The sequence below is a fragment of the Lithobates pipiens genome, unplaced genomic scaffold (genome assembly GCF_037356315.1).
Source record: "Lithobates pipiens isolate NorthernLeopardFrog02 unplaced genomic scaffold, aLitPip1_a1.2 Scaffold_55, whole genome shotgun sequence".
Taxonomy (NCBI): Eukaryota; Metazoa; Chordata; class Amphibia; order Anura; family Ranidae; genus Lithobates; species Lithobates pipiens.
In genome coordinates, this window is record NW_027507877.1 from 952,535 (window position 1) to 965,548 (window position 13,014).

The following is a 13,014-nucleotide window of genomic DNA, read 5'->3' on the forward strand; positions in this document are numbered from 1 at the left end:
CAACTAGCAGGTACCCATATACCAACTGGGAGCCGCCCTCAGACCGGTCCCTAAACCATGCCCTTTAGGTGCCCATATGACCTTCACAAGTACCTTGCACCCCGCCAAACAACCACCAACCAGTATTTCGGCCCCCCCCTCTCCCTACCATCACCACCATCTCCTCCAATCTTAGGGCGGGGTGGGTGGGAAGCTCCTTACCCTCACGGCTCCACATGCAGACTGGCCCCTCCCTTTCCTCTTCCTGCCTAGCTAAGTTTGGAGCCCGCCCATACTCTAAGCCGGCCAGCCCCAGGCATTCACCCCTTACCTGGCTCCGCCCCATTAACCCCTGTCATGCCGGCCCTCCGCCGAATACCTTCGGCATTGCTCCGTGCCTCTCTTCATCATCACCCTGAGCGTATATTGCTGGGATGTAATGTGGGGGTAATTGAAAGGATAGGAGGGTAGTTTCTGTGGTAACATTTTTAACAGGGGGATTTGTGTTTTTTCGAGGGGGAATGCTTTTAGGTGGAGGTTCCACCATATGGTCCACTCACCATCTGACTGTTTGAGTTTTATGTCCATTTTTATTATTGTTTTCAATAAAGAATTCATGGTAAGCCTCTTGCGGGAGTCAACTCCTGGTGGGTCCTTTTGGAGACACCTCCCCTTATACATATAGGGTTGTAGGCAAAAAAAAAAAACACTCTCGGATCTATTTGGGGTTTTTGTTCTGCACTTATCCCTGGATGTAATACTCTGCATTACATAAATCTTATCACGTCGCTGATGCATGCCGTTGTGCCGGCTTCTATCTCTGGATCAAGTGTTCATGAGGTCTCGGCAACCATTTTGCCAGACACCGGCTTCAGAGCCGAGTTGGGTGATTAGGGGAGGTAGTAGCACTGCATGCTTTGTTTCCAATGATAACATCTGAGAGTAAAGCAGGTTGTAGAAATGTAGACAAACAGCAAGAACATAAAGAATTTGATTGGGACGGGCAGAGAAAACAAAGACTGTGCCATCTCCATTAATCGAGAAGCTAAAGATAAGTCACCCCAGAGCTAAAGGTTCTCCTGGGTTTCAAATCTCAGAGAGGACCCGGGTGGGACTTACTGAATTCAAGGCATGGAAGACAAACGTATAGGCCCAGAAATCTGTCAGAGAGTACGATTTTCCAAGGAATTTCTCTTTTATCTTCTCCCATGGATAGTTCCGTTTAGTCTCCCATTTTATTTGCTCACGTAACCGATTCTCCAGATCTTTAAGGACTGAAAAGTCTGACCAGTTTTTTTCCGAATACAGAGAGGACATACACCTGCAACGTCAAAGTTGTAAGTTGGATGTGATAGGCAAGTTATCAATTTAACATTCTGCATGAAAATTGTTCTACATTTGTTGTCGAATCGCTTGACGTCCTGAAGCCATGATGAAATGTTCCAGACTTCAAGTGGTTGAAACAAACAATCTCATGGCTGCAGCTGCGTAAGTCAGCTGTCATTTTTTTTTTAATCCAGTGTTCATCTGTTTAGTAAAAGTGATCCAGGCGTCTCTACATCCTCCCGATCACTTTTACAGTGGTCAGAAGGGCAGCTCTCCTTCACTGGCACCCCCTTGGTGGATTACTTGTTCTCCCATTCCTCCAAGACCACTGAAAAATGCATCATCCATTAAAGAGGAAGTAAACCCTGATGAGTTTACTTCCTCTTTCATTCCCTGCAAAGTCAAAGCATAATGGACTACTATGCATCGCATCGCATCGCATAGTAGCCCATTATGTGTCACTTACCTGACATAGGAGCCAGCGAAGTCACCGCTGTCCCCTGTAGTTCCGAGCGTCCATCTTCTTGGTGGGTCTCCGTGGGTCTCGCTGTCTCCGGCGCTGTGATTCGCCGGAGCAGCGATGACGTCACTCCCGCGCATGCGCACGGGAGCCGAGACTCGCGGCATTGCCGTCATCGTCGATGCCCCGCTCAGTGCGCCTGCACGCCGCTGTCTACGGCGCATGCGCCGTAGATAGCGGTGCCCGTCTTCGGGCAAATATCTCCTAAACCGTATAGGTGTGGGAGAAATTTCTTGGACCTACAGGTAAGCCTTAATCTAGGCTTACCTGTAGGTCAAAGTGGTTTGTAAGGGTTTACAACCACTTTAAGGAGGAGATGGAGAAACAACCATTCCCTGATCTCCCCTGCAAGTAATGAAGCTGAAAGTGGTGGTGATTTCATCACTTTGGTTTCAAAGCAGCCCTCCCCTGGCTACTGTAGTAGGGAATGCAGATAATAAAGCTTGATCTGTACTTGATTAGCTACAGTGAAGGCAAGGGAAACAATGGGGGTGAAATAGACCCCTGATGTCTCCATAAAGAGGACTTGTCACTTGCTTATGCTATCATAAAGGACTTGTTAGACCCCTTGTAACAGTAAAAGAGCTACAATGTAAAGTATAAGAAAATTAAATGGTTAAAAAAATATATATATATATATTTAAACAAATATATATATATTAAAGCGCATCCCCTGCATATGTATGTAAACAGAAACTGTGCCACACATGTGAGGAATTCCTAATTCTAGGGATATAATTCATAGTTAACTCTAATCTGAAGACCCATAAAGGCTTTCAAAGCCTTAACTATGAAAAATTGTTGGTACCTTCGTTTTTCTGCCATTTCACAGATGTGCGCAATTTTAAGTTTTGGCACAGTGGTGTAGTTGGATAGCGCTCTCACCTAGCAGTAAGAAGCGTCGCTGGTTCAAATCCCAACCACGACACTTCCTGCCTGGAGTTTGTATGTCCTCCCCGTGCCTGCGTGAGTTTCCTCCCACACTCCAAAGACATGCAGGTAGGTTAATTGGCTTCTGTCCAAAAAAATTGGCCGTGGTATATGAATGGGGACCTTGGATTGTGGCTCTCCTTGAGGGTAGGGACTGATGTGAGTGTGCAATGTACAGGGATGGGGACAATTGTAGACACTCACTCAGGTTGAACTGGATGGACTGGTGTCAGGGGCGGACTGACAACTCATGGGGCCCCCAGGTAATCAAAGATTATGGGGCCACACAGTATACACAAACACACAGTATACACAGACATGTTTCTATTGGCTGAGAAGGTACTGGAGAGGTGGAGCAGCTATAATCTCTCGATTTTTAGACCAAAAGGATGTCGGTAAGGGACATTTCAGAGACAGATGTAAATAAAACACAGATTTTTACATACTTTTCCTTGGTTTTACTGAGGCTGGCAACCCTGATGGGGCCCCCGAGTGGCCTGGGGCCCTCGGGCAGTGCCAGAGTGGCCGAATGGTCAGTCCGCCCCTGACTGGTGTCTTTATTCAACCTTACTGACTAACTTTACTCGATGCAACCCCATTATTTTACCAAACAAATTGTGTATAATACCTTTTTTTTTGCACATAAACAAAATATTTTAGTGTAAATATGCATTTAATAAACAAATAATAATAATAATAATAATAATAATAATAATAATAAATAAATATCACTTGACATTAAAAAAAAAAAAATTGTAGCAGCCATTATTTTCCAGACACTATTTCATACATTATTTTCTTGAAAAAAATATATACAGTATGTATATGGTTTAAAGTAACTTTTAGCCTCAAAAAAGTATGATTTAAAAAAAAAAAATGTCCTGGGGGGGGGCAATGTGGCTAAACAACAATAGATTATTCAGGTAACTGCTGTATAAATTGTTATAATGTATATATACCATGTTGATCCAGATACTCCAGCTATGTATGTAGCGGCACCCAAAAGGTTGAGTTCAGACAGTTTGGAAATCGATCCCATTAAACCAACCATGGCACGGAGTCCACCCCCCGATCCCAAGACCGCGATTACAGGAGGGTCGGAATGCTTCAGGAAAAAAACAAAAAACAAATTATCATTGTTGTTATGTTACAGATGGAATATGTATTGGACATTGGTAAGAAATGAATAAACAACACGGCATCATGTGGGGGACAAGTGTGGAATAAACCAACATCCGTGTGGAGTTATCTAAGGCCTGATACACACGGTCGGACATTCCAACGGAAAATGTCCGATCGGACCATGTTGTCGGATAATCCGACCGTGTGTGGGCTCCATCGGTCTGTTTCCGTCGGAATGTCCGACCGTCAAAGTTTTAGAGCTTGGCTATAAAATTTTCCAACAACATGATCCGATCGGACTTTGTCCGATCGTTTGTAGAGAATTCCGATCGGACAAAGTGCCACGCATGCTCATATCAAATTCCTAGACCAAAGCTATTGGCTGCTACTACTACTGCCGGAATTTCCGGCAACAAGCTCCCATTGAAAACATTTTCTGTCAGGCCGCGTACACACGGGCGGACTGTTCGCCCAACCTTGTCCGCTGAACAGTGTTTGGGCGGACAGTCCGCTCGTGTGTGGGCTTTCAGCGGACAGTTTCAGCGGACAGTTGGACGGACAAAGTCTTTCGGAAATTCCGAAAAACTGTCCGCTGAAACTGTGTTTGAGCGAACAGTCCGCCCGTGTGTGGGCCTGTCCGCTGTACTTTCGAAATGAGCGGACTGTTCCCGCTCGGAAAGTCCGCCCATTTTGAGCGCGTGTACAGGTAGGCGGGGCCCGCGAAGGAGACGTCGCGGGCTCCGCCGCCTGGAATGGGCTTAAAGGGGAACCCCAACGCCGAAAAAAATCGGCGTGGGGGTTCCCCCAAAGTCCACACCAGACCCTTGTCCGAGCACGCTACCCGGCCGGCCAGGAAAGGGGGGCGAGCGAGCGCGCCCCCCCTCCTGAGCCGTACCAGGCCGCGTGCCCTCAACATGGGGGGTGCCTTGGGGAAGGGGGGGCCGCGCGGCCCCCCCACCCCAAAGCACCTTGTCCCCATGTTGATGAGGACAAGGGCCTCTTCCCGACAACCCTGGCCGTTGGTTGTCGGGGTCTGCGGGCGGGGGGCTTATCGGGATCCGGGAGCCCCCTTTAAGAAGGGGGCCCCCGGATACCGGCCCCCCACCCTATGTGAATGAGTATGGGGTACAATGTACCCCTACCCATTCACCTGTGAAATAAAGTACAAAAAAAAAACACAACACAGGGGAAAAAATATTTTATTGCACAGCTCCGGGGGTCTTCCGTCTTCGGGGGTCTTCTCGCCGGACTCCTCCGCTATCTGTGTGTAGCTCTTTTGCTAGCGGAGGAGTCCAGCTTTCTTCCTCCCCACCGCCGGCCTCTTCTCCCGACTTCGGGGGTCTTGTCCCCCTCTTCGGTTCTTCTGCCGGGCCACCACGCCTTCTTGTAGCTCTTTTGCAGGCGGTGGCCCGGTCTTCTGTCGCCGCTGCCTTCCGTTCTTCTGTCGCCGCCTTCGGTTCTTCTGCCGGGCCACCGCGCCTTCTTGTAGCTCTTTTACAGGCGGTGGCCCGGTCTTCTGTCGCCGCTGTCGCTGCCTTCCGTTCTTGTTCTTCTTCTTGTTGTTCTTCTTCTTCTCCAGGCGATGTTGACACGTCGCTCCCTCCGGCCGGAATGCCAGGGACACGCTCCGCTGCCACTTATATAGTGACAATGGGGCGGTGTCACATGGTATATGTCACATGGGTTGGTCACATGGTGACCCCGCCCCCTTACGATGTCATAGTCCCCATGTGACATCAACCCATGTGACCAACCCATGTGACATATACCATGTGACCCCGCCCCATTGTCACTATATAACTGGCCGCACAGCGCGGCTCTGGCATTCCGGCCGGAGGGAGCGACGTGTCAACATCGCCTGGAGAAGAAGAAGAAGAACAAGAAGAAGAACAAGAACGGAAGGCGGCGACAGCGACAGCGGCGACAGAAGACCGGGCCACCGCCTGTAAAAGAGCTACAAGAAGGCGCGGTGGCCCGGCAGAAGAACCGAAGGCGGCGACAGAAGAACGGAAGGCAGCGGCGACAGAAGACCGGGCCACCGCCTGCAAAAGAGCTACAAGAAGGCGCGGTGGCCCGGCAGAAGAACCGAAGAGGGGGACAAGACCCCCGAAGTCGGGAGAAGAGGCCGGCGGCGGGGAGGAAGAAAGCCGGGCTCCTCCGCTAGTAAAAGAGCTACACACACATAGCGGAGGAGTCCGGCGAGAAGACCCCCGAAGACGGAAGACCCCCAGAGCTGTGCAATAAAATATTTTTTCCCCTGTGTTGTGTTTTTTTTTTGTACTTTATTTCACAGGTGAATGGGTAGGGGTACATTGTACCCCATACTCATTCACATAGGGTGGGGGGCCGGTATCCGGGGGCCCCCTTCTTAAAGGGGGCTCCCGGATTCCGATAAGCCCCCCGCCCGCAGACCCCGACAACCAACGGCCAGGGTTGTCGGGAAGAGGCCCTTGTCCTCATCAACATGGGGACAAGGTGCTTTGGGGTGGGGGGGCCGCGCGGCCCCCCCTTCCCCAAGGCACCCCCCCATGTTGAGGGCACGCGGCCTGGTACGGCTCAGGAGGGGGGGCGCGCTCGCTCGCCCCCCTTTCCTGGCCGGCCGGGTAGCGTGCTCGGACAAGGGTCTGGTGTGGACTTTGGGGGAACCCCCACGCCGATTTTTTTCGGCGTTGGGGTTCCCCTTTAAGCCCATTCCAGGCGGCGGAGCCCGCGACGTCTCCTTCGCGGGCCCCGCCTACCTGTACACGCGCTCGAAATGGGCGGATTTGCCTCCGCCTTACGTGGGCGAGTCCGTTCATTTCAAAAGTTGAGCGGACTGTTTGGCAAACAGTTCGTTGAAACAGTCCGCTCGTGTGTGGGCAAGTCCGCTCATGCAAATTTTGAGCGGACTGTTTGCCGAAACTGTTTGACGAACAAGGTTGGGCAAACAGTCCGCGCGTGTGTACGCGGCCTCAGAAGATCCGATCGCGTGTACGCAGGATTAGACTTTGCCCTTGTACACACGGTCGGAGATTCCGTCGGAATGTGTCCGATCGGAGCGTTTTGTCGGATATTCCGACTGTGTGTGGTCTTCATCGGACTGTTTCCAACGGGAATATCCGTCGGACCAAATTTTCCAACTTGCCAGAAATATTTTCCGACAAAATGCTCCGATCGGACATACTCCGATCATGTGTAGAGAATTCCAATCGGACAAAGTGCCACGCATGCTCAGATCAAATTCCTAGACCAAAGCTATTGGCTACTAGCCTGAACGTAGTCCCGTCGTAACGAAATAACGTCATCGCGTTCTGAGCGATCGGATTTTCCGACAACTTTGTCCGACCGTGTGTATGCAACACCAGTTTTGGACAAAATCCGTCAGGCAAAATCCAATGTATTTGGAATGTCCGACCGCGTGTACAAGGGACTAAGGCCTTATACACACGGGACGTTTATTTAACTCTCCTAGAAGCCAGCAGCGTTTTTGAAGAAAAAAAATGCCTGACGCTTGTAAAAGTGTCTAAAGCTTTTATAAAATGTAGCACGCCCTTGTAGGAACTGCTGATTAACTTCGACCCCCCCCACCCTGCACGGCCAGACACACCCACATTTTTATACGGGCACTCCAGAGTCTGTGACTTTGTTTTTGTCATTTATTGAGGGTAAATAACTTGGTTAAGGGTGGGAGGTTATGTGATGCCCACTTGACTTCACCAAAACTTCAGCAACGGCTTCAGGAACATCTTCCTTCATACAGTCTATATACAGTGTCCTTCACTTGCCTCCTGCACACACTTGCTTGCTCCAGCTGTAGAATATTCTGACAGGCTCCCAATCAGAATTTTAGCAATAGCCCTTTACAGGCAGGAACTTTTAGCCCCCTCGTTGTGTAGCAAAGATATAGTGAAAACAGCTTTTACTTCTCCTATGTGGCTACTGATCTCAGAACCACCTCTCCAGGTACTGCCAACCCACCTGGCTGCAGCTGCCCCTTTCACTAGCCCCTCCAGGCTAACTATTACACCAGTCCTACCAACTGACTCTCAGGAGATCTCCCAGGGAAGGATGAAGACTTAAAGCGGATGTTCACACAGAAAGTGAACCTCCACTTTTTGGAACCCTCCCCCCTCCGGTGTCACATTTGGCACCTTTCAGGGGAAGGGGGGGGGGTGCAGATACCTGTATAATACAGGTATCTGCACCAACTTCTGGGAATAGACTCCAGCGGGAGTCACCTTCGCGTCACCACCCCCCCCCCCCCCCCCCCCGTTGTGTTCTGGGAAACACACAGGTCCCAGAACACAGCGGGAACCAGTGAGGATGCAGAGCGCGACTTGCGCATGCGCAGTAGGGAACTGGGAAGTGAGGCCGCAATGCTTCACTTCCTGATTCCCTCACGTAGGATGGCGGCACAGGCAGCCGAGAGACGAGCGATTGGCTCAACTTCGGCTGCTGCCATTGCCGGCACCCTGGACAAGTAAGTGTCCATTTTCTGGCTTTTAATTTTTCTTTTTGGGCGGCCCTTCTCTTTGACCACTTCAGCCCCGGAGGGATTTACCCCTCTTCCTGACCAGAGCACTTTTTGGAATTCGGCACTGCGTTGTTTTAATGGACGATTGCGCTGTCGTGTGACGTGGCACCCAAACAAAAATGATGTCCTTTTTTCCCCACAAATAGAGCTTTCTTTTGGTGGTATTTGATCACCTCTGCGGTTTTTATTTTTTGCGCTATAAATAAAAAAGAGCGACAATTTTGAAAAAAAAAATATTTTTTTTAACTTTTTGCTATAATAAATATCCCCCAAAAATGTATTAAAACATTTTTTTCCTCAGTTTAGGCCGATATGAAGGGGTGTTTAGTGGCAGAAAAAAAAAATGTCAGATGCCCCTAGGAGCAACTGCAAAAACATCCAGTGTGCATGAAGCTAATAGTAGAAGGCTGAAGGGAAAGCTCACTAAAGCCCCTTTCACACTGGGGCGGTGCTGTCGTCGGCGGTAATGCGCCGCTATTTTTAGCGGCGCTTTACCGTCGTTTTAGCGGCAGTCTGCGGGCGGTCTGCGGGCGCTAGCGCGGTGGTTTTAACCCCCGCTAGCGCCCCAAAAAGGGTTAAAACCACCTGCAGCGGCGCTTTGCCGGCGGTATTGCCGCGCTGTCCCATTGATTTCAATGGCATGGAGCGGCTTAGGAGCGGTGAATACACCGCTCCTTCACTGCTCCAAAGATGTGGCTAGCAGGACTTTTTTCACCGTCCTGCTAGCGCACCGCTCCAGTGTGAAAGCCCTTCGGCTTTCACACTGGAGTGAAAGGGGCCGTTTTTTTCAGGTGCTACACAGGCATCTATGCATGTTGCATTTCAGCATTTCTGTAGTGCTTTTTGTGTCGCTTGCCACGTTTTTAGACACGCGTTTTTACCGCAATTTGCTTTTTTTTTACACTGTATATAGCTGGTTGCTAAGAAGGGGGCTGGCTGCCATGTCCTTAACAACCAATGAGCCATCAGTTGTCAACAGGCTTCCCACTGAAAGAAAAAAAAAAAAAAGAATTGCCGGCTAAAAAAACAAACAAAAAAAAAATTGGAGAAAAAACAAAACAAAACAGCATGGTGTCCTCCCCAGGTCCATACCAGGCCATTGGGTCTAGTATGGATTCAGAGTGGACCCCCACACACCAAAATTAAAAAAAATGGCATGGGGGTCCCCCCAAAATCCATACCAGACCCTTATCCGAGCATGCAGCCCGGCAGGAAAGGGAGGGGATGAGCGAGCGCCCCCCCCTCCCTCCTGAACCATACCAGGCCACATTCCCTCAACATGGGGAATGGGTACTTTGGGGGCAGGGGCCCCCTGCCCCAAAGCACCTTTCCCACATGTTGATGGAGACAAGGGCCTCTTCCCGACAAACCCTTGCCCGGTGGTTGTTGGGGTTTGCGGGCGGAGGGGCTTATCAGAATCTGGAAGTCCCCTTTAACAAAGGGGCCCCCAGATCACGCCCCTCCCATGTGAATGAGTATGGGATATATTGTACCCCTACCCATTCACTTAAAAAAAATTAAAAATACAGTGACAAGTCTGACAAGTCTTTTATTAAAGAGGAAGTAAACCCTGATGCATTTACTTCCTCTTTCATTGCCTGCAAAGGCAAAGCATAATGGACTACTATGCATCCGTGTAGGTTTAGGAGATATTTCTTGAACCTACAGGTAAGTCTTAATCTAGGCTTACCTGTAGGTCAAAGGGTTTACAATCACTTTAAAAATTGTCTTCTTCTGCTCCACTTCATCCTCCGGTCTTCCTCCATCTTATCCCGTATCTTCATCCTCCGGTCTTCTCTTTCTCCCCCTGCTTCTTCTCCCACTCTTCTTCTGTCTTCTTTGTCCGGTGTTCTTCCTCCGCTCCCACTGATGCTACGTCCCGCTGATCTGTCGGCGCCAATGTCCTGCACTTCTTAAATAACGATGGGGCGTGGCAATTGGATTACATCATCCTGAGGCCACGCCCCTTGTGACGTCACAGCCCAGGCATGATGGGTCTGTGACATCACAAGGGGGCGTGGCCTCCAGATGACATAATCTGATTGCCAAGCCCCCATCGTTATTTAAAAGATGCAGGACATTGGTGTTGCCAGATCAGCGGGATGCAGCATCGGAGGAGGGTTGTCGGCAGGAGCGGCGGCAGAGGAAGAGGAGCGGCAGAAGAAGCAGCGGGAGAAGGAGAAGACTAGATGATGAAGCAGCAGGAAGAAGCAGAGAAGAAGATTTTTAATAAAAGTCTTGTCAAAAACTGTCTACTGTATTTTTTAACACAATACTACTTTTTTTTATGAATGGGTAGGGGTACAATGTACCCCATACTCATTCACATGGGGGCGGGATCTGGGCAACCCTTTGTTAAAGGGTGCTTCCAGATATCGGTAAGCCCCCCCGCCAGTAGACCCCCGACAACCACCGGGCAAGGGTTGTCATAAAGAGGCCCTTGTCTCCATCAACATGGGGCAAGGTGCTTTGGGGTGGGGGGCACAGAGCCCCCCGTCCCAAAGCATCCATCCCCCTTGTTGAGGGCATGTGACCTGGTATGGTTCAGGGGGGGTGCTCGCTCATCCCCTCCCTTTCCTGACCTGATTTAAGGGGGAAACCCAATACAATTTTGTTTTACATTTTGGTGTGTGGAGGTCGCCTCCCTAATCCATATTAGACCCAAGGGCCTGGTATGGACCTGGGGGGGACCCCACGCTGTTTTTTTTTTTCACTTTTTTTTTTTGGGAAGCCAGCTGACAGCTGATGACTCATCGGTTGTTAAGGACGCGGCAGCCGGCTTCCCAGCCCCTTCCTTAGCAACCAGCTATATACAGTGTAAAAAAAAAAAAGAAAGAAAGAAAAAAAATGAAAAAATTTGCGGTAAAAATGCAGAACTTGCATTTTGGATGTGGGTCCATTGAATTCTATTACATGGAAAACACTGCATTTTGCGGGAAAAAAGTCCCCGACCCTTTCCAAAAACACAGAGGCACAAAAAGGCATTGATGTGAACATGTTCCATAGGAACCCATGTTAAAAAATTTCCCTGCATTTCTGCAAATAGCAAAATGCATCAAAAAAACGGATTAGTGTGAATCAAGCCTTATACGAAGGTCACTTGGTCAATTTACACGGCTGTTTTCTTGTTTTTCAGCATTAAGTTCACAAGACAAATACTAGAAAATCTTTACCTGTCCGACAGTTATGCCTAAGGATGAAAGCGTCTCCTTTACTTTTATCTTCCTTGCATTGACGGATTTGATTTCCCCTTCTGATCTGTAAAGTGAAAAAACAAAAACAAATTATAAACAGAATATAATTAAAGTGATTGTAAACGGTCACCTTGTAAAACAACCCATTCAATTTAAAATAAAAATGTAAGGCAAAACATTTGTGTATATATATATATAAAAAAAAAAAAAAAATTGAAAATTTATGTCAAATACTTACCGTAATTTTCCTTTCCTGATAGACTCCATGGCAGCAACGTGTGGGTTAGCCCCGCCTCCATAACTACCCAATAGGACCCCTCTCCCATAAATCTTTGCTCTATGCTGCCATCCATGTTCTGTAACTAGCCTACTCCAGACATTTGGGAGGGAACTCCTGCTGCCATGGAGTCTATCAGGAAAGGAAAATTAAGGTAAGTATTTGATATAAATTTTCTGTTTTCCTGACAGACTACATGGCAGCCTACATGTGAGAAATAACTCACCATACACACCCGGGTGGGCAAAATGTTGAGCAAAGAAACCAAAATGTATTTAACATTGTCAACCGACAATACTTGTATACCAAAATTAATGGATGACAGAGCAGCTGGTTCAAAACAGTAGTGAGAAACAAATGTGTTGATAGAAGACCAAGAGGCCGCTCTACAAATGATTTCAGGCGCGACATGCCGAGAAACTGCCCAAGAAGTCGAGATACTCCGGGTCGAATGACCTGTCACTGCCTCTGGAGGAGCCAAGCCCTTTGCCCTGTATGCCCTCTGACTGGTCTGTACAATCCAGGACGAAAAATTGATCTGACCGAGGCCCGCATTCCTTTGTTTTTACCATGGAGAAGGACGAAGTGAAACTCTGATTGTCTGAAAGGAGCTGTAACCTCCAGGTATTGTTTCAAAGTGTGGCCTACTTCAAGAGGATGAACATCTTGATTGTTTGTCGACTTAAAAGTGAGAAGTTGGTTTTCATGGAAGACTGAGGTCACTTTAGAGTTTGACCCTAACATGGGAATCAGCACTGATCTGTCTAGGAAAAAAAAGTCAGAAAAGGCTCCTCTGAACCTAAATTTCTAATTTCGGACACTCTTTTGGCCGAAGTCACAGCTGCCAGAAAAGTAGTCTTGAGTGTGAGGTCTCTTGTGGAAAGAAGTTTGTCAGGATCTGATCCGAGATTGGAGAGAAAATCCAAAACAAGTGGTAGGTCCCATTTTGGGAAACCTAGGTCTTCTTTGAGGCCTAAGCCTGATGGCTCCTTTAAAGAACTGACGGACCAGAGAACGATTTGCCCATGAAACTCATGTGAAGGTTGAGATCAGTGGCATTGCTAGGCGGGTACAGGGGGTGCGGTGCACCCGGGTGACACCCGCCAGAGGGGTGACACCAGTGGGTAGCGCCACCGCTAACAACGCCTGCTGC

General features: G+C 48.8%; 1 protein-coding gene across 5 annotated transcripts in view; it reads right to left on the minus strand.

The window, feature by feature from the left end:
* The window catches only part of LOC143957707 (cytosolic phospholipase A2 gamma-like), a 174,562-nt gene that overhangs the window by 116,365 nt on the left and 45,183 nt on the right, over positions 1 to 13,014 (minus strand). For all 5 annotated transcript variants that reach the window (XM_077467401.1, XM_077467403.1, XM_077467404.1 and 2 more), the window contains 3 exons: positions 11,564 to 11,648; positions 3,715 to 3,860; positions 1,099 to 1,300 (listed from right to left, as the gene is read on the minus strand). In XM_077467401.1, coding sequence (XP_077323527.1) covers positions 1,099 to 1,300; positions 3,715 to 3,860; positions 11,564 to 11,648 — 433 coding nt within the window. The remainder of the gene's footprint in view (positions 1 to 1,098; positions 1,301 to 3,714; positions 3,861 to 11,563; positions 11,649 to 13,014) is intronic.